At 40.0% G+C, this 27618-nt stretch overlaps 3 protein-coding genes across 5 annotated transcripts in view; 1 reads left to right on the top strand and 2 right to left on the bottom strand.

Annotated features, from left to right (window-relative positions):
• The window catches only part of LOC144536373 (uncharacterized), a 54535-nt gene that overhangs the window by 7581 nt on the left and 19336 nt on the right, over positions 1-27618 (top strand). The window lies entirely within an intron of this gene.
• On the bottom strand, positions 1386-17710 carry LOC144536377 (chymotrypsin-like protease CTRL-1). The gene is made up of 6 exons (XM_078279472.1): positions 15769-17710; positions 14908-14922; positions 14597-14771; positions 5264-5532; positions 3649-3788; positions 1386-3036 (listed from the first exon to the last, which is right to left on the bottom strand). Exons 1-6 carry the CDS (start codon positions 15821-15823, stop codon positions 2713-2715), a joined length of 978 nt encoding a protein of 325 aa, XP_078135598.1. The 5' UTR covers positions 15824-17710; the 3' UTR covers positions 1386-2712.
• On the bottom strand, positions 17625-26845 carry LOC144536376 (chymotrypsin-like protease CTRL-1). 2 transcript variants are annotated; one of them, XM_078279470.1, is made up of 6 exons: positions 26744-26844; positions 23487-23501; positions 23143-23311; positions 20307-20575; positions 18537-18685; positions 17625-18370 (listed from the first exon to the last, which is right to left on the bottom strand). In XM_078279470.1, exons 1-6 carry the CDS (start codon positions 26799-26801, stop codon positions 17999-18001), a joined length of 1032 nt encoding a protein of 343 aa, XP_078135596.1. In that variant the 5' UTR covers positions 26802-26844; the 3' UTR covers positions 17625-17998. The 2 variants fall into 2 exon arrangements, with proteins under 2 accessions (XP_078135596.1, XP_078135597.1); XM_078279471.1 differs by lacking the exons at positions 23143-23311; positions 23487-23501 and having other exon boundaries at positions 26744-26845.

Here is a 27618-nt window from a genome sequence, read left to right as displayed (position 1 = left end):
AAACGTTTTTACAAATGTCTACATAATGGATATTTCAACGTATTTGGCTGGGGCCTTGTTGGTGAAAGCTCTGGTAAAAGAAGCGGGAACTCGGTGTCAGTCATTATGTGCAGTACATCTCAAGATCAGCATCCGTTTTTCATCACCAACAATACACAAACGTACTAAGTAATTATGAATATATTTCACCTTCAGTTTCACCTAAGGCAAGCTGTATTTCTTTGCTGGCTTGTGTCTGCAACATCACTTCAGAGTGGTGCAGGAATATTGCACACAACTTAATCTTGTAGGAATCTGCTGTAGAGTGGTTTGTGTCCTCCAAAGTCTCTAATGTTAGCAAGCAGGCACTGAGCTGTCACCTAAACATACTCAAACTCATCAGCCAATGGGGACGCACCCCTGTAAGACCCGCCCACGTGAGAAGTTTGTGCCAGAATTGCAAACAAAGGGTTTGGAAGAGCAAACGAGAAAGCTGGGCGCACAACCCGCAAACGTGATGGAGAGAATAAAAGATGAAGAAAATTCCATCATTGAGAAAGGAGAGGGAACTGTAAACAAAAGGACATATTATCAAGACCAATAGTTTACGACTACACAAATGTTTTAGAGTAAGTGATTTTTGATACTTGAAGTTTTGCTTGGAATTAAAGGCAGAAAAAATGATTCCATACACAAGGAGGCTAACCTAGCTTACCTGAAAGTGCTCATATTATGCTTTGGGGCTTTTTTTTCCCTTTTTTATTGTGTTATATCTTTTTGTGCACGTTATAGGTTTACAAAGTGAAAAATCCCAAAATCCAGCCTAAAGGGACTTACCATCTTCCAGAGAAAACACTGTTCACAAACTGCTCCAAACGGCTCTACTGTAGTCCAGCTTTGACTTCCGTGATCGTGCGTCACTTTGTAACACAAGTTATAATGCTCGCCTAGCTGCTAGCATGGCACTCCCTCAGACTAGCTAGCAGTACTTAGTGCGCATGTTCGACTCCCAACAAAAATGGTGCAGAAGTGAGATGCCTCACTCTGTAGGTAAAACGGAGAGCTCAACACACAGGGTGAAAAGAGGAGCTGCAGCAATGTGCAGTACAACAAATATGGTGTTTTCTGAAAATTAAACCACAAACCTATTCTGGTACAACCTCTAAATACAATTATGAACCTGAAAATGAGCATAATATGAGCACTTTAACTGAGCATTTTAACAAGGTAAAGGAGAACGCCAAGCCCCCCCTCCCCCGAAACAGAAGCTAACCCCAGTAACGTTACAGGGCAGGCAGCATAACGAAGACAACCGTTGGACAGAGAACACTACAGGAGTGCTTTCACCAGCGACCCGATAGCTGCTGGTTAGTACAGACGCAGGAACACCACAAGCGGGAGGAAGCGTGGGTTAATATTTTTATTGATACTGGAATGTCTCCATAACTGTGTCGATTGACTTCAAAAGGTTCGCCACTTTAATCGACCCAAAGTTCAAAACACCTGTTCATGTATGTCTTCTTTAGTCTATTTAGTTTTTTTTTTTTCCTGGCACACGTTACTTATACATGTTGCATTTGCGGCGGTATCTTGTATAGACTGTTTGTTTACATATTTATGACCATATGTAGCCTACATTTTATGTACCGGTGTTATTGTTGAATAGATTGTGAATACATATTTCTAAAATTGTATGATGATTTTGTTGAGTTATTACACAATATTTCTTCTGACCTTTTTGAATCTTGGCCCTGACAAATAACCCATATTACAAAAAAGACTAAAGCTAATAAAAACTAAAACTAAGCATTTTCAAAAAAAACTAAACTAGCAAACCCGCTTTTAAAACTAAACTGAATTTAAAAACAAAGTCAAAACGAAATAAAAATTTAAACTAATAAAATGCAAAACTATAATAACCTTGTGATGCATCGGGAGATTGAATCGTTGACAGGATAATCATAATCAAATCATGAGACCATTAATGATTCACAGCCCTTGTAAGAGCCCTATGGAGGAAATCCCAGCCTGCTGTGTTTTTCAGCCTTTAGTGCATTTTTATTGAAGATATGATACACCAGTAACATCATACTCTTACTCCCATTACAATTATCCACTGTCTTTAGTTTAATTACTGATTTTGAACGAGATATAATGGTAAGATTATTAAAATGATGAAATATGATTCATTATTACAGATTTAGTCTTTTAGACTGGGGGGGGGGAAAAAAAATGTATTACACATATGAATAATTGAACACCCAAAATTGGGCCAAGCTCTGCAGTGAGTGTATGTAACATGTTGTGCTGCTATTTAAATGATCAAGTAAAATTTAGAACACATCACTTTTGCTTGTAATGTTTTGTATCAATGATCTGTATTTCTTTCACCATTATATGTAATGTCATTAATTTATCCTCAGTGATACCAATTGAGACTAAATCCAACAATTTCTTTACTTTTAGATCTAGACTTTAGATTTGGAGTTTTTGTATCTTAACCTATTGTGACCGAGAAAAACAGACCATGCTTATTACTGTATTAGCTTTCATTTTAAGTGCATTGTGGTGCAACTGATAACATGAATGGGTTCATACCATTATTTATAAAAATGATTGTTTTCACAGGTATATGTTAAATGAAGCTGCGTTACATTTAAATAGGATGCAAAGCAAAAAATTTCAACAGACAAAAAGAGAACCCACCACTACAGAGTAGAAATTGAGAAGTTGTTAGTACAAAACTGCTATGTAGCAAAAATGTGCTGCAGGAACAGTCACTAAGATGGCAACCAATGTAGCAACGGTTGATGCTGTGGAAGCCGCTGTGGAAGCCGCTGTGGAAGCCGTGTTTGGAGCTGCTGTGGAGACTGAGCTGAATGTCACAAAGTGAACATTCGCGCCTGCCAGTTGATCCGTGATCCAGGTCTGGAACTCAGACACTCGGGCATAAACCTCAGGAAAACCAGCTAGGGCACAAGGTATTCCAAAACTGGTAATGCCAGCCTGGATCCACATTGAGGATTGTTTGCATTGCAAAGGTCCACCGGAATCCCCCTGAAAACGGAGACCAAACGCAAACCGTGAAGCTGGTAACATGCACAGAATGAGACTGGAGTTGTTAGCATAGCCAAAGATCCTTTATACTAAAGAGCGCATTTCAAGCAGTGCCAATGGTATGAAACGGTACACACGTCCTGTCTCCTAAATGGAAAGTTATATTTGAATAATTTATTAGTATGTTCCTTTGCTAATGTTATATATTTACACAGCTAAAAGACATATTTAGCATCACGGATCACTCAATCTGTGTTCACGTTCACTTCTCCCATTGGAATCAATACACTCGGACCTGCCGCCAGTGCAAGAGGCGTGGCAGTGGTGGAGCCCACATGACACAGATAGGAAACTACCTTAAGTTGGGGCATCTCAGTTCTAAACCGTCTCTGGCATAGCACATTCTCACTGACGAGAACATTTTAATAGCCAAAATATAAAGGTTTACATTATGGTGCTGAAATTGGTAAGCAGGGATATAAGATGAGTGATAGTGTTTTAACTAAATCTATTAATATAGCCTGACAGTTTTTTTTTGGAGTGTCAAGGAGGGAAAGCAAATCGAAAGTAGTTAGTACAGCGGCTTCAAATATGACCATTTATTATTCTAACCTGGCATGCTCCTTTGTTCTCTTGTCCTGCACAAATCATTTTGTCAGTGATCTTGATTTGTTGGTAGTTGAAACTGCACTGCTTTTCTTCAATGACAGGAATCTGAACCTCCTGCAGTGAGTCAAAGGCTACGTTGGGCTCTGTGGGAGAGAGTTAACACATCTGACAATGCAATAGTTTTCTGCCCAATGAACATGAATTTGTTTATTTGACAGTGCAACCTGTACCTAAGTTGTCAAGAATGGGGTGAGGAAAAGAGGGTGATAGAGCAGATCTACTGTCAGGAAACAAGACTAATGCCTAATATACTAATATTCTTCTGTAGCTGTGTGCCTATGCATTCGGTGTGGGGTACGAGCCCTTCTCACGCTTTTCAAGCATGGTACAAGCATGCAATTTTATACATACGGTTGGGACCAGAACAGTCCGGAAATCCCACTTGGGCTCTGATGTCCAATCATACTTCTGCAGTGACTTGCGCCTTGACATTTTTCCGGAGGTGTGAGACGCGTCTGTCACACCAGCAAACGCTCTGCAGAAGCTTTTCAGCAGAAGTTTACAGCCATGCTAGTAAAACTCTCTAAGGTTCTGTAAGACTCTACTAGGCACATCAGGGCTTTGAGCTAAATGCTAATGCCAGTATGCTAACATGATGCACACAATGACAATGGTAACGCATTGATGTTTTGCTGAGGCCCGTTACATAAAGTGAGGTATGGCCACTTACACTGGCGGACTAACCTGGTCAGGAGCAGGCTAGTTGTCAAAATGCCAAAGAAGTAGACTTTTAGTGGGTGTTATTTCTTAAACATTGACGATTTCGAACCAGCTTTGTCTCACTGCAGAGCCGACCGTATATGCAGATAAATGGCAAATGTCTCCCCTGCTATGCAGGGCTCCTCCCGCTTACAAGCTTGCCAACCGTCTTAAGCGGAACTGTCCTTGCGGAATGCAATTACTGTGGACTGATGGGTTAATTAAAATAAATAATTCTCATTATAATCATCTCTTAAATTGTCATCACTGTTAACATGCTCATTCATTTTTTCCGTAACCGTTTGGGCATTCTATTTCTATATGAATTAACATTCTTCGAACCGTAGCGCTCATTTTAGTGTAGAGCATAGGATTTACCAATGCACCATAATGTTAAGATTATGTTCAGAGCTATGTCGGTTTACCGTTTGCGTAAGAGTTACACTACTAAGGCAACCCCTTGGAATGTTTCTTGAACGCTGTAGCTGTCCCTTAACAATTATAGCTTTAAAGACCTTATAAGATTAATGAATTCTTCCCATGTTTTTAATTGTAAGCGCTGCTCGGTGGCTGTGAACATTGACGTGCTCTCTTTACAAACAGCTGTCTGTCTCAATTTGATCCATGTTCGACCTCTCGGACTGCTTAAGAACAGCATGCACTTGCAATTATCTTGACTAAGTATACTTTAACCTGTTTCATTAAGTCTGATTGCGTGAGCTTGAATTGACTTTAATGGAACCGCAGGTGTTTGACTTTAAACACCACTTTTCTTTTTTTTGCATGTTTTATGGAACAGGCTTCAGGTAGGCCGACTATGTTCTATCTTGGTATGTCATGCTAGCATGCCAATACTCACCATCCTTTCCAAGTCTGCCCCATCCAGTGGCCCAGCAGGGGGTGGAGTTGAGAAACTGACTGGGTTCACTTGCCAAGCAGACAGGACTGATGTAGTCAGTGAAATGGACAGGGCTGCTGAGCTTCATTAGGGCAATGTCGTTGTTAAACTGCACATTGTTGTAGTCAGGATGGACGATGATCTGGGACACAGTCTGGCTCACTTCATGAACATTAGGGCCAGACTGAGTCACTCTTCCGAAGTAGAGAATCCATGGACTAGTTGATTTTCTGTATAAAATAATTAAAGACTTGACATGAAGAAATGTACTAATTATACATGGTTTGGTATTTTCAGAGGCCTGAGAGTTCTATACACTTAGCATGCTTTATGTGAGGAGGCTCTGTGTGTCTGGAGGTTAAGATAGTGATAGTCTCGCTTTGCCAGATCCTCCTCCAAAGCACGCTGGAGGAGAGTCTGACTACTCCACATGGCATTCGGGGATGGGAGGAAAACACGCTCTGGTTTATTGGCATTTCTTTGAACCAATCACAATTGTCTTGGGCGGTGCTAAGCACCAGAAAAAAACCACGGTGCCGCTGCAAAATAGGCTCGGAAGGAACTTGTTTTGGTGAAACGTGTACATTTTTAAAAGTTGTTTTAGTCATGCAACAGAAAACTGTGATTGGACAGATAGTCAGGCTAGCTGTCTGGATTTATCCTGCAGAGATCTGAGAAAAGGTTAAACATAGTCCTCATATCGACTGGAGTTTAAAATTAATAAATGAGTGAAATCCGGCGGCAACGGAGCAATCCATGAAGTGGAACTTCAGGGATATAGACTAAGATAGTGAGGACCTTCATACTTATGCTGGCTATACAAACAACTACTTACTGCTTTTACCTCTCATGTCTCAAAGTAGGAAGTAGTACCAATTCAACCTGTATTCGCTCTAATGCGACAAATACTGACGCTTGGTCGGTGGCTCTCATCGTCGGATACTGATGCGGAGCCTCCACGCATTTGCCGTAGCCTGCGTAAGTGGCCTGAAGTTTATACTTGTGCGTTGGTGTGTGCGTCAATCTTTTTAAGAGACTAGCAGGGCCGGCATGTGTGTGGTAGAGCAATTGAGAGAGTGACAGCGATTAGCGACTCTAGAGTCATAGTGAGAGAAACCGTGTCTCCCCTGTGCTTTCTGACCACAGTGAGAAATCTGTAGCAGGAAAAGTTAACCCTCTCAGAACCAGGAAATGCAACGCTAACGAGCCACAGCCGAGCGACGTGCGTCACTGCGACATGCAGTTAAATTTTTTGAGAGGTGCAAGTCAGGCTACGGCGTAGGGTCCGTGTCTCCACATACCTATGTATGTAGCCACAGTGTCGATTTAACACAGAAGCATAAATCACACTTTAGCGTCCGTATGGAACGCACCGTGCATAGTAGCAGTTCGGACTGCGGAGCTGTAAGATGACGTAGTATGAAGAGCTATTCTAAGAGCTTCTCTAGCCAGTTTTGTGTTGTAATAAACTTCATATTTAAGTAAGGACAGCTGAAGCTCATTGAGTTATTCTTTTATGTAAAGATGGACCTGAATAGTTTTATCAGAACTAGACAGCTGTTGTATCAGTAAATTTCAGTCCCTCCAACTTTTATAAAAACAAAGTTTGCCATATTTGCTGAAACTGTCAATATATATCCTAATAGTCTGTGCCGGAAATGGTACTCACTGGTACGTAATACTGGCACTTCCTCTTTTTTTTTTTTTTAATTACTTTCAATTTTATTGAATTTTCAGTACATTATAACAACTGAACAGTCACCTCAATTTGTGAGCGATATATGGAAAAACAACATAAAAATAACATTAAAATAAACCAAACAAAAAAAAGGGGAAACAGGTCCTGTGAGGAAAGGTGATGACAGCCACAAAAATGGAAATAAAATGTATACATTTCAAGTCGCTGCTTTATCCACTGAGTCCAAGCTGTGAACCAATGTCCTTATGCTTTAACTAAAATGTCCACTTCTGCCATCTTTTGGCATATAAACCTTCTCTCAAACCTAGCACAAAAGTCAACCTTTCCATTGCCCTTATTTCATGTATGACCTCAAACCATTGTTGCCGTTTAGGACAATCAGGCTTATACCAGTTTCTGGTTATGGCTTTCCTCACTGCTATAAGGAGCATCTACACCAGGTACCTGTCCCTCTGTACTGTTACAAGTGAAATATGACCCAAGTACAAGACAGTGCATACGAAAGGAATCTTATAGCCAAGTACATTACTGAAAACTAAATGTACGTCCTCCCAAAATGACTTCAATTTTTCACAACTCCAAAAAAAGTGTGTGTGATGAGCTTCTAAGCAGCCACACTGTTTCCAACAAGGCTGGTGTGTTGAAGATATTTTACTGCTAATCTTAGGTGTAATAAAGAAACACCACAACATTATCGTACACACTGCCTTAATACCTTTTACTGCCCAATCCTTGAATATGACATCATTAACTCCTGGCTTAAACTGGGTGTCAAAGGCCATCCATCTAAGCACTCTCTGGTCTTTCCTTAGTTTTAGCTGCCTCACAAAGTTAAACCAGAACTCTAGAGTACTAGAAGTTAGTCTATTTTTACCTTTGACTAATGAGGGGATTTCTTTTTCTCCTAACACTGACTGGATCTGATAACCTTCAACGTATGTCTCGATTTCCTTCCATCTAGCAAAATAGTTGTCATTGCACCAAAGAAATAGGGGGCGGAACGGAGCTGCATAAAAATAATCTTTAAGATTCAGAAGCGCCATTCCTCCTTTCAGTTTGGCCAACTGAAGTGTTGCATATTTTATTCTAGGCTTCTTTCTTACATCATATCTACATCTTATTTCCTTTGAAGGAGTATAGTTGAATGACAAAAGTTGTGTTTTTGTATTATTTATTTTATAACCAGCATAATAATTAAAATCCTCTAGGATTTCCATCAGTATAGGTAAGGAGGTCTCAGGGTCCATCAAATGAACCAAAAGATTGTCCGCAAATAAACTAATCAAGTGATCTTTGTGTCTAATTTTAATGCCTCGTATTTTTTCATGTTGGCGAATTGCCTGGGCCAGGGGTTCAATATAAAACGCAAATAGTGTGGGACTGAGACAACAACCTTGTCTAGTGCCCCTCTCCAATGTGAAAAATGGAGACAATGATCCATTGACTTTATTCTTGCTGTTGGTTGTTGATAAAGTGTTCTAATTATCCCTATTGATTGTGGAAATGGTCCGATACCATTTTTTGCTTCCCGATTCCGATACCTGAACTTGCCAGGTATCCGATACCAGTGTGTCATATATTTTATTATGTTTTAAGAACTGTATACTACTATCCCTGTATGGATGTGATATTATTTCTATCTTTGTCGGTCTGGCTCAGGTTAAACTCTTTGTGAAACATGAATGCCACAGAACGTTCTTTTATTATGCAGTTTGACAGTCAGTTATAACGGAAAAAGAACATAAATAAACTACTTTAACGTATTTTTTCTTTAGGGCTTTATTACGCGGTATCAGATCGATGCATAAACTCCAATACTTACCGATACCAGCGTTTTAGGCAGTATCGGAGCAGATACCGATACTGGTATCGGAACATCTCTAATTGATTGTTTGCTAAAGCCAAATCTATTCAAAGTTTGATATAGGAAACGCCAATTAACCCTATCAAAACGCCTTTTCGGCGTCAAGGCTTAGTAGTATCGCAGCTTTATTTTCCTTTTCTATTCTATCAAATGTAGCATCCTTCTGATATTGTCATGTGTTTGCCGGTTTTTAACAAACCCAGTTTGGTCTTCGCCAATTAATTCCGGGAGAAGGTTCTCAAGTCTTTTTGCAATAATCACGGTGTACAATTTATAATCTACGTTGAGAATTGAAATGGGTCTACTGCAATATTCCCTGTCTTTTCCCTCCTTTGGGAGTACTGTAATAAGTGCCTCTTTCCATAATGGTGGGAGTTTACCTTCTCCTTTAATCCAATTAAATGCTTTCAGCAGGAGGGGAGTGAGCTATTCTTTAAAGGTTTTGTACCACTCCGCTGGAAAACCATCACTACCTGGAGTTTTACTTGACTTTAAGTTGGCTATTGCATTATTTATCTCTTCCAGTGAAAAATCTGCTATGATACAATCATTCTGTCTCTTGCCAATACGAGGTAGATCCATATCGTTAAGAAAATGTTCCATTGCTTCTACTTTAGTGTTGGAGGTTTTGTAGTTGTTTAGGAAAATGGCTTCTATTTCTACTGAATGATATTTTAGTTGATTTGTTTCTGGGTCCCGCATCTTATGTATGGAACTATCCACTTGTTGTTCACGTAAACGTCGGGCAAGTAATTTAGTTGCCTTAGGGCCTGATTCGTAATGTCTGTTTGTAAAAACAAGCTTTCTTCTCAACATCTTGTTCTAATAGATAATTAATCTTTCTTTAATTGTTTTTTTGTGTATTTGCACAAAAATTGATTTGATGTTGCTGCTCCACATTAGATAGGTCTAATACAAGGTTATTATATTCCAAGACCCTCCTCTTGATTTTGATGTTGTTAAGGCAATCAATTTGCCGCGAGTCCCCGTTGTCATTAATCTTCACATATTCTCTTATATCTGATTTTAATTTGTTCTACAGCTGCTTTGCTATTTAATAAGCCTACATTTAACCTCCACCCCGTATTCCGCCTCCTTCCTTCTAGTTGAACTGTCAGATATAGTGCACTACGTCAGGGTCATCAGCTACCCCAATTCTACATTCCTGCACCCTATAATAATCACTTTTTTGGGCATAAAAAAAAAAAGATCTATCCTAGAGTAGGTAGAATGTGGGTCCGAATAGGGAGTATAATTTCTAAACTTCTAAAATAATTTCTGTCGAGTGGGTGAGTACACCTCCAGATATCAAAATATCTGATTTCATCCCAGGCTGTTTTTGATAAATTTTGATAATTTGTTTTTATTTTTCTTTAGACTAGTTGTATCCAGGTAGTGATTCAATACTATATTAAAATCGCCTCCACATAAACAGACCCCCTCTGCTTCCAGTGCAATTACATCCATTAGTGATTTGATAAATAGTTTACTATTAGGAGGTGCATAAACATTTACTAAGGTTACTATATCCTCTTCAGTCCTTCCCTTTACAATGAGATATCTACCCTCGTTCTTTTATTTCCTTAATGACTTCGAACTTAAGTGTATTTGCAATAAGAATAGCAATTCTTCTCCTGTGACTTTGGACAAATGAATTAAAATAGGTATTTTTAAAACCAAACCGTTTAAATTTGTAATGCTCTTGCTGAGAGATGAGTTTCTTGCAAAAAAAATATGTTCTCTTTTTTTTTTTTTTTATTTGGCCATTACCTGAGACCTTTTAATCGGGTTTCCCAACCCATTCACATTTAAGGACATTAGCTTTACTTCAATAGATTGCATCACAGCTGGGCTGAAAATATCTCACACCATTATGTTCCCACAGGCTAAACGTTGAAACCATAACTAAAGATAACTGGAGCACAATAACGTCATAGAACAGATTAGAACAAGCATTATAACAAACACAGTATTTCCGCTCTGTTTGCACACATGGCGGGTGTCAACAAAGACAGATGGAAGTGGACGAACTAGGAGACGAGAGACTTTTTGAATTTAATTTACGAGCAAAATGTAACGCTGTCGTTCCCACACCACAGGCCGCCTCCGTTGTCGTCGGGGATTTCCGTGCATCTGCGTCATCATAGCAATGTGTTAATAGCGTCGTTGTTTTCTTATTCTAGCTTGATATGTCGCTATCAGCTGGCACATAAGCACTATTACAACGTGTGTAATATTGATAATTTGTTGGTAGATGGCGCGATCCATTTTATCTAGCAAAACTTTGTTTGCAAATGTTTGCTTGAATGTTGTGCGATTCACTGCGAAAATGAATGGAAACGCCTTAAAATGTCTCAAATCAATTCGATATACCAATTTGACCGCAAAACAGCATGTGACGTCATTACGCACAGGTTTTTATGCGCTTTAAAGCCGTTGAATGGAAACACACTTTCACCAGCTTTATTCGCATGAGTTTTTTACCGATCTTCAGATAATTCGATTGACAAGTGGATGGAAACTTAGCTACTGCCCCCACGAGTCAACACATGAATACAATATAGTATATTATGAGACAATTATTTACCGTCTGTTTTTAAACACTACTGCTCATCCCGGTGTCTGTGCTGAAATTCCTGGAGGCGCACTCTAGCTCGCCTGACACTGCTCTCAAGGTCTACACCTGTGTGTGTGTGACCCCACTTTCCACCAGGGTGACCGTTGGAGACGCTCCATCAGATGTTTCCTACCAAGCGGTTTCTCTGGCACCTCCACAGTGTATCCCCGCTGTCGGAGCTCCTGCGCTGCCTCCCAGGCACTGCTGTACACCGCTTTCCCAGTGGATATGCATCCTGTTAAAGGGCGTCTGGAAGGGGTAGCCTTTATCTTTCAGTATATTTTTGATGCCGGCGTATGCCTTGGAGAACGGTGGCTGTGTAGTCGTGGTCATAAAACAGCGGTTTCTATCCTATTGTGATTTTCTGTCGCCATGCTTTCTGGATAATCATCTCCTTAGTACTGTATTGCTGAAAATTAATTATAATAGATCTCGGGTGTGAGTTGGGCCCAGGTTTCGGCGCCAGGGCTCTGTGGGCGCGCTGTATCTGCAAATCCACCTCATCACTCAGCTTAAGTTCAGTTCGTAACAGTTTTTCAACAAACGCTATCACTGACCCATCTTCTGCACTCTCCGGTACACAGTGGATCCGCAGATTGTTTTTCGCCTTGCTCTCGACTCCAAGTCATTCAATTTGTCCTCCAGCTTCTGTTGGTCCTTCATTTGTTGGAGAGTGGTGTTAGCTTCAGTACTCCACGTTTCTGTGTCATCGATACGGGTCTCCATCTCGCTGATTTTTCTCGTTTTGCTCCTGCATAACTTGCATGTATGTCGCTAGCTGTTGGTTGACGTCTTGCTTGAACTTGTGGAATTCTTCTCTCATGTCATGTTTAATTTCTTCTTTAAACGTTTTCAGATCTTGCTTTAGTTCTGATTTAAAGTCGCCAATCTGCTTACTTATAGCTTCGAGACCCGTGCACCCCGTTCCTGTTGTTGCCATGTTGACCTTCTTCCCGCATGTCGTCCTTAGCGTGTTCTGCCCAGTGTAAATCTTTACCCGCCGGTTTATCTTGCGTCCCTCTAACTTTGCCTTTGTACGCCCCCTTCATAATCTTAACAGATTCAACTTTTCTTTGAATTCAGTTTATGGGGATCGTAAATACGGCGATTATCAGGAGCTAAGCGTTAAGCCTGCCATTTCGTTCTATAGCCAAACCGGATGCCCGGCACTTGCTCTTTTAGTGCAATGCAGGCACTGTTGATAGTAGTACATGAGATAGATAATCTGTGGAAAACAGATATGTTCCTCTGCCTTCTCCTGGTGCTCCTAATGGCATTTACAAGTCTCCACCACACCCAAAGAAAAACAATTGATACGAGGAGTGTACTGATTAGATGCTGTGTATCTGTAAAATGAGAAAGTTGTTTTACCTCAGTTAAAACAACTCTTGTGACTATTATTATAGACATGTCTGTGTTCTTTGTGCATTGCAGCCATATTGAAAAAATCTACTGTTGTAAGGGACCGTTCGGTATTTATGGTATGGAATTTTTTGTTAAGGGGAGGGTCATCCAAAACTTTTTAGTCTGAGCGGGGGGGTGTCACCCAACTTTTTTTATTCATGAAAAGAGCAAAATTTCAAAGTGGCTTGTTTGGTGCATATTTATCCATGTAGTTCTCAGTCTCGGCCCCCTAGCAGATGGGTCTGACCGCATACGTGGAGTTTGCTGGGGGGGGGGGGGCAGGGGGAGCACTGCCCCCCTGGTGGCTGAAATGGGTAATTGCATTGTTTAAAACATGAGTGGAATAATTACGTCTGACATGATCAGATATTGTATAAATATCTTAAATAACACAAAACAACTAAATGGTGGTAGGTAATACATCTGATTTCATATACTGCTTTAGTAAAAAAAATTACCTGGCTGACGATGGCAGCAGCAGGACACAAAAAACGAAAGTTACTGTTGCACTAGTCTGGAGATCTTGCCGTGCCAACCTTGCAATAAAGGTTTTCTAAATGCCATGTGTATACATGTGATGTCAGCTTACTAATTGATTGCGGGTTTTGTGTAGATTTGGACTTTTATACGTTTATTCCACTTTGTTTAAACGGCGAAGTGGAGAGGCCTCGTTCACCTGTTTGGAGCTGGCTGGTGAATGTGACGCCTTGCTGGATACACCGTGACTCTGTTTGTGGATCTACTAATCGCTGTGGATTACTTTTTTTTCCCGTGTCATTGGACTACGGCAAAATACGGATCTTTTTTCTTAACGTTTTATGGTGAGTTTGGAGAGGCATCTCAACAGACTGTAGGTCGAACACTGATTGTTAACCGTTACATTTTAGTTGAATTTAAGCGTCTGTCTATTGCGTTCCAAAACAGCCGCACTGCGATTGGCTTTCATAAGGGCGAATTGTTAAATTGTTACAATGTAATTTAAAATCTGCTTTAAAAATAAACGTGTGTTTTGGAATATAATGTTCAGCTTCGGCAGCTTTACCTATGTGCTAAAATATACAATGACGAAGCCTAGTGACAAGTCCATAGCAACCAGTGTTGAATTATTTCCCATTGTCCTTTGCTGAATGGTCTCAATATTTTATTTTATTTCATGTGAATACTAGTTTACTAGAGGAGTAACTTATTATTTGAAGTAATGCAGTAATGCATGAAGTGTGCATTTAGTTTCCATGCTTATTGTGTTTCCACAACAATGTTAGTGAGTAAATATACTGAAATGGCCACCACACCATAACAGAGGAGTGGGATGCGTCAGATGAGAATGCAGAGGTTAACTCCTGTATGTCACGGCTGTTAAAACCAAATAGCATCTGTAGTTTTTTGCTAAGTGCAAACTTGTACGCAAGGGGAGGCTCATGCCTCTTTTTCAAATCATTTTGGAGTGTCATAGGAAAATTATTACTGATGAGGGGAGGGTCAAGTCTTTTTAGGTTAGAGGCCACAAAACTCCTTCAGTGGCCCCTTAATTAAATAACGAACAGTCCCTAAGAAAGGAAATTTAAGAATCCTTTTAGTGATGTAAACCAGGCAATGGCTACCAATTGTATGTTAGCTACAAGTAAAGCGTGACTTTGTTCTTATCATAGGGTTTCCCAACACAGAGTTCAGTAAGGCAACAGATGCAGGTGCTATGAGTTTTTCTCTTACGTTATGATGCAGTGAGCTGCTGTGAGTACCCACTGGTCACTGATGAGGGTCCCTCCACAGATGTGTTGGTCTAACCCCGGGATACTGAAGTGCACGCTGACCTGCCAGGGCCATGCCCCAGCTGTGGCATTCACACCACCCACTATCCTTTTGTTCAGAGGTGCCAGTCCACAATCTGACAGAGCATAGAAATGTGTGTCAGTACACATACAGTAAAGTGAAGCTGATTCATGTGTGAAGCTAAAAGTGTTTCATTTGTGCTGTGTTCATTGTTGTTACAGTGCATCTCTGGAATATATGACGGTGCTTACCCTGAGCCTTTGACCCTGTAGGAAAGATAAAGATTAAGTTACATCGCTCTGTGTGTTTAATGGTGTTAGACCAATCAAATCGAAGATGGAAGGCCAGACTTTTTCATTGTTGTAACAGGTGTGTTGACAGGTGACACTTCCTCAGTATAGTCCTAACCAACAAGGAGTCATGAAAGCAGCAAGTCATTATCTTAGAAACCTTGAAGTACTTGAAAGTAACCACTTCAGAACACACCTCAGTAGTTTACAAGCATTTAATTTGTATTTGTAATTTGAAATGTAAAATTATTATTAGATTTTTTTTATTTGACATAAACATCGGTTACATTGGACGAATCCAGATGCATTGCTTGAGTGTTTAGCATGCGTGCACATTTTCAACACCTGTTGAACACCACAAACTCAAACGGCAAAAACTGTAGTAGGCTAATAATAACAATGCTTATAATATAGGAATAATAACAATACTAATAATAAAAGGGGAAAGAAAATGTTCAAGAATATTACAAGTGCAAACAGAAGCAATATATTCAGAATTAATTACATGCATAAGCTATAAGGCAAAGGCCACATGATCAGACAATAACCATTATAGGTCTGTACAAACAGCCATGCAATAAGTCATGTCTTTACAAAGTTATTATTCAGCTCATATTTGGAGCTGTTTTTAACGGTGTATGTAAAAGACAAACATTTTATCTTACAATCAACTACTAACTACAATCCAGTACATCTGAATCCTTAAAAATGACCATGAAGTTGGATCAAAACCTCTAATACTATACAAAAACATGAACAAAAACTTTAAAAAAGGATTTATTGGGTTGAAATAGTCAAACTGGTAACAGTGTAGAAGCTCACCTTGCCCTGTGAGGACTGCACACACCATCAGTATCCATCCAGTCCAGACTGCCATCGTGAGCTGTCAATAACTTTTTGCCTTAAGTTAAGCATAGAGAGTTATATACACTCACCACTGGTCACTGTCACACTAGGCCACTCCCTCCCTTCTGCGTAAACTTCCACAGTTTCCAAAACAACACTTTCAGAGTGGCCAGATCACTTTACTATTTACACAACACAACTTTCTGTATTGTCGTTTTACACTACCTGACTCACCGCTGTCATGGGCTCACACACTACTTTAATTACTTTATAACTAAGATGACATTAATACCATTTCCACTTTACCCATTCGAGTGCCTCAGTTTCCGTCACCATTTTAACTAGTAGGATCCCCGAACTGAAGAGCACCAGAGGTCTGTAAGATCCGTGCCCTATTTCAAAGTAATATTGTTTGTTTCACCTGGAATAGCTTATTGAAACAATTGTGTAAGCAGTTTATGCTGGAAAAAGGTTTGGACTCTCCCACAAAAATTCCTGTTGTCAGTGAGGTTGAAGTTTCATTCAAAAATGATTCATCAGTGTTTATCCCGTTAGATCCTTTTTTGTCAAATTCAAAAATGATATTGACCTGAGATGTGCCTTCTGTGACTCACATACTGAAACTATTGCATCTGTTCTGGAAATGTATACATGAATGGAGCGCAGCAGCGTCTGACTGAGCGCAGAGCAAGAGCTTTTCAGAGGGCACTTAAGTAAACTGCGTGAAAGGAGTTATTATTGCACGTTAATATAGATAATAGCAAACATGCAAATAAATTTATTGAGCATGGAATAGGTTTCTGTTTGTTCAAAATGTAATGTGCTTGCAAAATATAGTTCTCTGTGCTCAAAACACACAATTACTTGCTCAGGAATGAGGCACATACATAACGCCATACATAAGGAAGTCTAATCAGTCAACAATATCTGTTTTGTTTTTTTAGTCAGTGATTAAAAGTAATGTGTCAAATGTTTTATTTGGTTGCTTGTTCTTGATATCCACTTCCTCGTTTTTTCACGGACCCCCATACATTCATGATATGGAGAGGTGGAAAGTAACTCTGTATGTGTAACTGTCCATAAAAAATCTGCCCAGCAGCACCTCTAAAGTTAAGTAATTAACATGTTATGTCTCGTTTATTCGGTCCGTACAAAAACCAAGGTGTTAAAAATGACACCTTGTGGTCTTCATCACTGTAAATTCTCATTCCTTTTAGAGACTAAAAGTAGTTTACTTTTTCTATCCTGTCTGGTATGAAACATTTTTAACTAGAAGTTAGATTGAATAATGCCAGGTGAAGGTAGACTTTCCAGTAAGATTACTGACTTATCAGCCAACAATATGTTTGTTTCGTCAGTGCATAAAGGTAAGATGCTGAACATTTTAGAACACATTTTTAGATTTCTGGATATTTAAAGGTCAGACTAGAAACTGGTACCGTCCTGCTGTCTCTCTAACTGTTCAATGAGTTACACACACATATTGAAAATGTGTATATTGAAAAATCGGTTCACTTGGGTTGCTGCTGTTTATAGTGGCCCATTATGGTCTATCCATGGATATGTTCATTCTGTCTTAAAGAGTCATATTTTTGCCATAGTATGAATTAGAGGTTGCTTATGTCCTGTAGTAGAACTACTGTTGAGCTCGTGAGCAGGCTTGTGCAATGGCACGGTACATTATGTGCTGTCACAGCCTGCATGCATTGTTCCAATATTTTAAGCAATGCTTGAGCCCTACTGTGGTCTTACAGTGTGTCATACTTAACCTTAAAGCACCTATATTATGCTCATTTTCAGGTGAATAATTGTATTTTAAGGTTGTACCAGAATAAGTTTACATGGTTTAATTTTCAAAAAACACCATATTTTTTTTGTTTATTTTAACCCATTGTGACTGATAAAGACAAACCGATGATTGCAAATGATAACATGAATGGCTTTATGCCATTATTTCTGAAAAAATATTGGTATTGCAGAGAAGATATATGTTAAATGAAGTTTGTGTTGCATTAAAATAGGCCATTCAAAGAAATGTTACAACAGTGACAAAACCATGCTTCAAAGCTACAGTGTGGCGACACCTTCACCACACAAACTCCGCTAGAATCATCATGTTATAAATATAATCTTTTTTAAATGATTTAAAAGACAAGATATCCCAAAACAGAAGAAGAAACTGAGAAGTTGTAAGTTGAAACCTGTGCTATGGAGCTACAATGTGCTGCAGGAACAGTGTCACTAAGATGACAACCAATGTAACTTCAGTTGCTACAGTTGATGCTGTGGAAGTCGCGTTTGGAGCTGCTGTGGAAGTCGCGTTTGGAGCTGCTGTGGTTGCATTTCCAGGGACGGAGCTGCGACACACAAAGCGGTCGTCCTGGTCGGTGCCACTGGATCTGAATGTCACAAAGTGAACATTCGCGCCCATCACTTGATCCATGATCCAAGTCTGGTACTCAGACACTCGGGCATAACCATCGGGAAAACCTAGAGCACAAGGTATTACAAAATTGCTAATGCCAGCCTGGATCCACATTGAGGATTGTTTGCATTGCAAAGGTCCACCGCCATCCCCCTGAAAACGGAGAGACAAAACACACTATTAATTAATGCTGCAAAATGAGACTGTAGTAGTCTTATGTAGCCTAGCACATTATCACTGACGATAACATTTTAAGAAAAACAAATCACAAGTATTCAGTACAGCTGCTTCAAATATTACAATAATTGGTTATTTTAACCTGGCACACTCCTTTGTTCTTTTCTCCTGCACAAATCATTTTGTCAGTGATGTTTAATCCTTGTACTGGGAGGTAGTCGCAACTGCACTGCTTATTTCCAATGACAGGAACCTGAACCTCCTGCAGTGAGTCAAAGACTACATTGGGCTCTGTGGGAGAGAGGGAATGAAATAGTTTTGTTTACTTTGTTGCAGTTTTGAGGAGTTTTTGCAGCGTGTCTCTTGTTAAAAACGTTGATCAAAGCCCAACTAGAGTCTTGTGGAGTCTTCTGACAATGCAGTACTTCCTGTACCATATACATTAATTTGTTCATGAGACTGTACCTGAGTTGTCAACTATACGATAGAAGAAGAGGATGATAGAGGATTAATTGCCAGGAAAGAAGATAAGAGTCTACAATAATGCTAGCAGCTCTGTTAAGCTTAATTTATGGTCACCGTAGTGTTCCGGGCCATAAAATGACGTCCCCACGCTGACAGCTGTCCTTTCTGCGTTATTATGGAACCCACGCAACTTCTAGGCAAGACCCGCCCTTCAATAGCATTCACACACTACTATTGGCCAGGCGTCCATGCTTACACAAGGTAACGGAACCCGATTTAGTTCAGGTCATAGACTGTATAATATTTATGGACAAAGCATCCGGTTCGGGTGAAGTGCTGCAAATGTGGAAGTGCCTTAAACCTGCATTCTATCTAGATTCCAGCAGGGGGCGACATGTGCGGTTGCTAAAAGAGGTCAGTTTCTGTAGAAGTCGATGAGAAAGTGACCCACTTCTCACTTGATTTATTACCTCGGTAAACATTTTCATAATGAGTTTATGGTCTCAATCGCTAGTTTAAGTCTTCTGCAACACAGAATGATCATTTTTTTTAATTATGGTCTCGTTGATTTTAAAATCGGCGCTAAAGTAGGGGGTGTTTTAGGGCATGGCTATGATGTGATTGCCAGTGAAAGTGTGTAATGTAACAGAGTGTAAGCTGCTCCTCCCTCCCTCCTCCCTCTTGTCTAAAATCGTCACATCCGCAACCAGGATGGCTGCGCCCGTAACGGCAAACTCGACGACGGAAAGCAGATCTCCACAAACCAATGGGTGACATCGCACATGCTCTGTCCATTAATATTATACAGTCTATGGTTCAGGTCCTATCCCCTGACCAATTGGCTACCCTAACCACTCGAGGTCAAAGCCTAACCCCAACCAATCAAGCTGCTTCGTAGGGCGGGACATGCCTAGAAGTTACGATGGATTCATAATAATGCGTAGTTTCCAGCGCGAAGGCTCGCATGGTTGTGCAGCTCTGAATTTTTGTAACCTGGTGCGCTGCGCTTTTAGTTCAACACATTTTGCTGGAGAGTGTGGAAAAACATGAGAGATCGTTTTGTCAAAGCTAAAAAAAAACGGCTTCATGGAAAGAGTGTTCTTAACAGTGTTACAGGCAGACAGTAAATTTGATTTGGAGATAAACAGTCACATTGATTACAGTAGATAAATGTAATGTTTCGCGATATGTTGGTGTTTAACATGGAAGTGTTTAGCAGCCTGCTTTTCCTTTTACTTCTGCTCTTCTTCCCTACTACTTCTTGCTTATTTACAGATGTTTTTTGTCTGTACGCTCGCTGGTGTTTCGGAGAATACTGCAAAGAACAATGCGTTGAGCATAAACGTCTCTGTGCATGCTAAATGCTAATATCAATATGCTAACATGCTCACAATGACAATACAGTAACATGATGATTAGCATCTTGGGTTGTGATGCCAATACTCACCATCCTTTCCAAGTCTGCCCCAGCCAGTGGCCCAGCAGGGGGTGGAGTTGTGAAACTGGCTGAAGTTACTTGCCAAGCAGACAGGACTGATGTAGTCAGTGAAATTGACAGGGCTGCTGAGCTTCATTAGGGCAATGTCATTGTTGAACGGCACATTGTTGTAGTCAGGATGTATGATGATCTTGGACACGGTGCGGTTCACCTCATGAACATTTGGGCCAGACTGAGTCACTCTTCCGAAGTAGAGAATCCATACACTAGGAAAGTTTCTGGATAAAAGCAGAATTCAAAAAGACTTATGAAGAAAACTAACAGGTTGCATCAAGTTTTATCAGAACTAGATTGGTGGTGTATCAGTAAATGTCAGTTCCTCAATTCAGTAAAAGCAGACTGCTAAAAAACAAAACAAAGCAAGAGACTGACCCCCACCATTCTACTCCTATACCTTGTCTCTCCTGCTCTCTGTATGTGTTTTTTGTACTCTGCCTGTGTGTCTGTTTCACTATTGTATAGTTAGGGAAATAGTATGTTGCTTGTTATCATCCCAGCAATGTTGTTTTTGTGCATGTCCACCATGTATGTCTTTGTTATTGCGCCCTGTTTGTCTGGTTGGACAGTTCAGCTGTGTGTATAATTGTGTTGATCTCACCCAACTGTTATTGTTATGTAATTGTCTGTTAGCATTAGTATAATCGACTTTTATTTTATAGGGCAATAATATAGTATTATTGATTGCTTAATCGTTTTATCTAATTTTAGGGTGACCTCTTACCATCAGTCCAGGGACAGCGGATGTAAAATAGCCTCCAGGCTAATTCTGGCACATTTTACTTTTATGTATTATTAGTGTGCATTGTCCCTGATAAATAAACCTTAAATAAATAAGTTTGAGATTGGATCAGATTTTAAAGGTGCAATATGTAATACTGACAGCTAGTGTTTAAAATAGTTACTGCAGTATAAATTCAAAATACTGGAGAGTCGTCTCCCCCGCCACCTCCTCCCCAGACTCAAAGTTCACGTTGGTTGACAGGCTGAGACCGCAGCATTCACAACAATGTTGCTAGACGTTTGTCTCACATAGCCAGACATTACTTAACAGCACATTGGAGTAGCTTATGTTAGAGGCTGGCTATACTGACAGTCACAAATGCACGTGCTCACGCGAAGCTCTGTACCCAACTGACAGACACACCTTTTCGGCTTAGAATTACTGTAGGAACCACTAAAAACACCACAACCTCACCGTCCTCTCTACCCAACTGACAGACACACTTCCTTGGCTTAGTATTATGGCAGGAACCGCTAAAACACCACAACCTAACACAACAACACAAAAAATAACACTAACGTTAGCTACTTTGCCGTCCTCGCCACCCGACTGAACACACTTTAATGGCTTAGAATTACGGCAACAATCGCTTAACACACTGCAAACTCACAGTCCTCTCTTCCCAATTTACAGCTCCCTTTTCTTGGCTTAAAATAACTCACTGTTGTCGGCTTCGGCAGGGTACGCGTTGTAAACAGCTGTGGTCTGCTTGACTAGTACTCCGGTAACGTTAGCAGTTAGGCGGCGTTAGCCAGGACCAGTCGGGATCACTTTACTGGCTGTGTCTCAATTGTTTTTTAGAGTAACCAATTTGGGTACTCTAGCTAATGTTATATAATACAATGTGAGTATATGAATGTTAAAGTGCTGTAGCCATGATAAATTAGCCTGAAGATAATGCTTAGCTACCTGTTTAGGAGGAAATTTGCCAAATCTGTGTCCTTGGGCTCTAAGCGGTCTCCATCTTTCAAATACAGCTCCAATATTTACCCAGGGTTTGTTACGTCTCTGGTCACGCAACTGTTAGAAACATGCCGTTTTTTTAAGGTTGGGTAGAATCTATCTCTGTTGATTCCCGTTGTAGCACGCTGGGTTTACGTTTTTACAGGTATATCTGGCAACCCGAACTGGCTGTCAAACTGGGCAGTTGATAATAACACAGGCCAAAACACAAACAGACATTCCGTCACGTAACGGAAATTTCAAAAGGAGAAAATACTGGCATTAGCATTGTTGTCAGAAAAGATAGTATTTCAACTTAGTATGTTTCCTTAATATCTGACGCATTGGGGTCATTTTTGGATTTATTACAGTAAATATATTACATATTGCACCTTTAAATTGCCACAGGTTGCTCTGTGCAGAAATTTGATCAAACCACAGGACCTGAAGGATCAAAAACAGTCACAGCAACATGCTGCTGATTTGGTCAGGCAGTCTAATCTTTCAGTTGGGTGTTGTAGTAGAGCAACCACAAGAAGCACAGTTGTTGCCCTTGTTGGAGCATTATCTATCCGCACTCTTTTTATTATTAAAGCTGTTTTGTTATCGTTGCTGTATGATTTAGTAGAATTTAGTTTTTCTGCGAGCATGTCACAGCTAAGTAAGCTAACCAACACAGGCTAATGGTCTGAATTGTTGCTAATACAACATTCTAAGCTAACATGTCAAATTACTGTTGGTCAAAGTAACCGTTATGTGTTTTACTCTTTTCACTTATGGACTCTGGTGTATGTTTACCAGAGTCGGTTTTACCTTAGTTAACACAGCTCTTTTGAATACTATTATACACATGGCTAACCCATGTATGTGTTTTATGTGCATTGTAGCCCCAGAAAACCAATTCTACGGTTCTAACAAAGAAAATTTAGACTCCTGTAATGCTGACGTAAACCAGGCGATGGCTACCAATTGTATGTTAGCTAATAGTGAAGAGTGACTGTTCTTAACCATAGGGTTTCCCATCCCTGAGTTCATTAAGGCAACAGATGCAGGAACACTTACAATATGATGCAGTGGGCTGCTGTGAGTACCCACTGGTCACTGATGAGGGTCCCTCCACAGACGTGAATCGCTGCAAAATTAATGTGCATGCTAACCTGCCAGGGCCATGCCCCAGCTGTGGCATTCACACCACCCACTATCCTTTTGTTCAGAGGTGCCAGCCCACAATCTGACAGAGCAAAGACGTGTCAATACTGTGTATTGTATGTAATTGTGTGTGGTCAATACACATGAAGTTAATTGAGGCTGTATAATGTGTGAAGCTAAAAGTGTTTTTCATTTGTAGCTGTGTTCATTGTTGTTACAGTGAATCTCTGGAATATATTACATGGGACTGTGCTTACCCTGAGCCTTTGACCCTGTAGGAAAGAGAGAAAGAGTTGGTGACATCTGTATGACTCAGTGTTTGTGTGTTTAATGTTAGACCTAACAAACCTTTCCATGGATAGGAGTATTAATGAACAGGATACAAAAACAAATGAAAGTTTGACTCAATGTGGAGCTTTATTTGATCTCTGCCATGCAAATGAAATGCTGACATTTAATAAGTTGTGCTATAATATAGAAGGCAAGTTTTACATCAGTGTATAGTTAAATTATTCCAAATGTGGTCAGAGTACACTTACTCTCACGCTCCTGGTAAAACTAAAGATTGAAATCTCATGGCCAAAATTCCAAATGAGTTGATGTTTTTGTTTCTCATGCTTTTTGGTAACCAAATTGATTTGTCTTAATTGCTGAAGACGGTAGCGCAGAGGCTTTTCTTTTAACAAATTCATGAAGGAAAAAAATGGGTAAGATGGACTGTCCAATCCCAAGATTTTTCTGGATAAAGGTCCCCAAAAAAAGCACCAAAAAAATTTAGTTTTATTCACTGCACAGTGGAGACAAGTTCACAAGAAGATGTATAATTCACTCTGACCAGAGTAAGTTTCTGACCAGGTTTTATACAAAGTTACAGAAAACAGACTACCTCTTCGGCAGGGTCAGACCAGGGTTACCTGAATATTCAGTGAATAGCTAATGTTGTTTAACACTCCAATCCAGGGGTCCGTTTCAGAAAGCAGGTTTAGTGAAAACTGAGTTTGTTAACCCTGAGATGAAGGAAACTCTGGGTTTTCTGTTTCAGAAAGGGAGGTTAATCAAACTTGAGTCAGTTCCTATGGTAACTGAGTTTATAAAGTGTGTTAGGCAGACTATAACAAAAAATTTTCTCAAAACATGGCATTTCTACATACATTTTTGTCGACGATCCCATTGATGAAGCTGTATTACTTCGCAGGGAGTTAAACATACGTCAGGAGATGATATTGAGGCCCCGACTATAGATGGATTTTCATTTCCACATACTAGCCTACCTATTTGAGCCGTATCGTTTTTCTTCCCAGTCTATCAGTTATGTAGCCTATATAACCTTATCTGTCCTCATATCATAACGTCACCCATCGTGGACATGCTCTTACATCCCAGCAGATCTTTGTGTCGCATTACGTTTTTTTGCAAACTGCAGTTTTCTTTACAACATTGGTGATGCAGAGCATATTGGTAAAGCCACTGTATAGCAAAGCGCCGTCAGTGTGACTTGCTCTGAAACGTTTTTTAAACGTTTTTGTAGTGTTCCCTGGACACAAACCAGTAAGAGCCATTAAAAAGAAGTTCCACAGTATTGCAGGTGAATGATGTAAACCCTTTGAAATAAAAGATTATGAATTATAATTCTGTTAATGATGGTGCTGCAGCCTCAGTACCTAGTACTTTTTCGCCCGCAGGATTGCACCTAAATGAAATCGATTATAGATTCAATACCATCTCACCAGTAATATTATACTTATGATTAAATTTGATATTAATACACTATAATGTACACTATAATCTTGGAACGTACGCATTTACTCTAGCAGCAATTTTCTCCTACGCAAATTCTCTCTTTTGCAGCAGCCGCTGTGTTGCTTTTTTTAACAATGCATGTTCAAACTCGCTGTATGTGCGCATGAGTATTTCCGCCGACCAGTTTGTTTGTGGTTGTTACCATGGTGAATCATAGTATCATGGCTCCATTCATGCTGCCTTGTTTTAGTGGTGGTGCACGCGCTTAACTCTGAGTGAACCTACTCAGAGTTGATTGAACCAACTCAAATCGGCTGTTCTGGAACCGAAAACTCAGTTTCCCATCTCAGGGTAAATCAACTCAGAGTTCAGGTTAGACTCAGTTTGTTAAACCTCCTTCCTGAAACGGACCCCTGCTGTCCACAACCAGAACTAGGCTCTACTGCAGTTTGAAATGCAGGCTGCAGAAGATGAAGTCTGGTTAAAAAACGGATGTCTCAGTGTTACCATCCAAGTGCACAAGAGTTCGGTTCACTTTAGGTGACCTAAATATAGGAAGTGAACCAAAAACTGAAAATTTACTAGACTGCAATTTCAACCTTGCACACAATGTAGGGACTTGTATATGATTTAAAGTACCATAACTTTCAAATCCATAACCAATATGACCATACATCACTCGGGTATCTGTGTGACAACACATCCAAATATCTCATCTGGGCCGCTCCCTACTTTACTCTGTTTTGTCAGTCAATTTATGAACTTATTATTTTATATTACACTAATGATGAAATCACATAAATTATAATGGCGTTTTTCCATTACATGGTAACTGCTCGACTCTACTCGCTTCGACTCGACACACTGTGCTTCCGTTTTCCATTGCAGATTTTAGTACCGCCTCAGCGTGGCTGGTCGTCTTATATGCCGGCTTCACACACACACACCAGCGCACAAGTATAAACATCAGGCCACTTGAGCTTGTTTTACAGTTCTGTGGAGGCTCCACGCAGAGCTTTCGCCGTAGCCTATGTAAGTGGCCTGATGTTTATACTTGTGCGCTGGTGCGTGCGTCGAGCCGGCCGTGTGTGTGTGTGTGTGTACGTAGGCTATGGCAAAAGCTCTGCCTGGAGCCTCCGCAGAACTGTAAAACAAGCGGCGCCGCAGGAAACTGCCGTGACCTAACGTGACACACACACAGAACGTGGAAGGTGTCTTGTTGTTGCCACAGCCAGAAGACACATTTAGTTTCAAATGAAGCTGGAGGCAGCAAAAAATGGCGGGTTTGTTCAGGACACCCCCGTCTGTCGCTTTCACGCCACCTTTTGGTATCGGCTCAGCTCGCTTGGAACCTCGACTGAGGTGGTACTAAAAAAAGGTACCAGGTACTTTTTTTCGTAATGGAAAACCAAAAAAGGCGAGTCGAGCAGGTACCATATAATGGAAAAGCGCCATAATATTGCTAATATTTTGTAAGCATTTAAAACATGTAATTGTTTAACAGTTAAATAACTGATAATTAAAGTTTAATTAACTATCAATTTACAATTCAGTAATGATGGTTTTAAAAAACTGTTACTGATTGTTTTAAAAGAAACAGGAATTTCAACATAAAACGATCCAGCCCCAAATATACAGGTACATTCTTAAAAATCACCATGAAGTTGGATCAAAACCTCTCTAACACTGTTACCAAAAACTTTAAGAGCGAGAGGATGTATTGGTTTGAAAAGTTGGTTTGAGAATAAACTGGTAACTCAGCGTAAAAGCTCACCTTGCCCAGTGAGGACCGCACACATCAGCAGGATCCATCCAGTCCAGGCTGCCATCATGTTCTGTCACTTCTTGTCTTCAGTAAGAGCAGAGTCCTGCTAATTTAGCTTGTCTTTAAGTACAGTGACCCCTCCCTAATCAAACCCATTTTCTCGATACTGTGTGTGTGTGTGTGTGTGTGTGTGGGGAGGGATTGTGCGTGGGTGTGAGTTGTTTTGGTATTTACCGGTGTATAGAATTTGGTCTTCCTCATTCCTACTCTTTGGCATTTACCGGTATATCATTTGGTGTTCCTTGTTCCTGCTGTTTTTGGCATTAATGCCTGGCAAAGTGTTGAGTCAGTCAGTCTCTGTTTTCAGTCTTTATACTAAGCTAACTGGCTTCATATTTTCCAGGCAAATGACAGTGGTGTTGATCTTCTGCACCTCAAACTCCCAGAAAACTGCAGGTCCACTGCAACTATTAGTTCTTTTAAACTGAGGCTGAAACCTTTTCTGTTTGAAGCTGCCTTTTATGGTACGATTTCATGTGACACATATTAATTTATTAATAATTAATTAATTAAATAATTAATTTATAATTGTTCATTTCTTACATTGCAACTTTAATTATTGTATGTTAAACCAGTCTTATTTGTTTTAGCTTGTTTTTATTTCACATCATGAATCTTTTTAATTGTTTTAACTGCTATTTAATGTTTTATGTAAAGCACTTAGAATTTCCTTGTTGCTGAAATGTGCTATATAAATAAAGTTGCCTTCTTATCTGACTCTTGGCACAAAATGTCAAACAATTTCTTTAAGAATCAGCTTTGTTTTTTAAAGTAGAGCTAGAGGCATAATAAACTCATCACTTATCTGATTTCTTTTAGAGACT

Source organism: Sander vitreus, chromosome 21 (genome assembly GCF_031162955.1).
Source record: "Sander vitreus isolate 19-12246 chromosome 21, sanVit1, whole genome shotgun sequence".
Lineage (NCBI taxonomy): Eukaryota > Metazoa > Chordata > Actinopteri > Perciformes > Percidae > Sander > Sander vitreus.
This window is presented reverse-complemented; position numbering and strand designations above follow the sequence as displayed.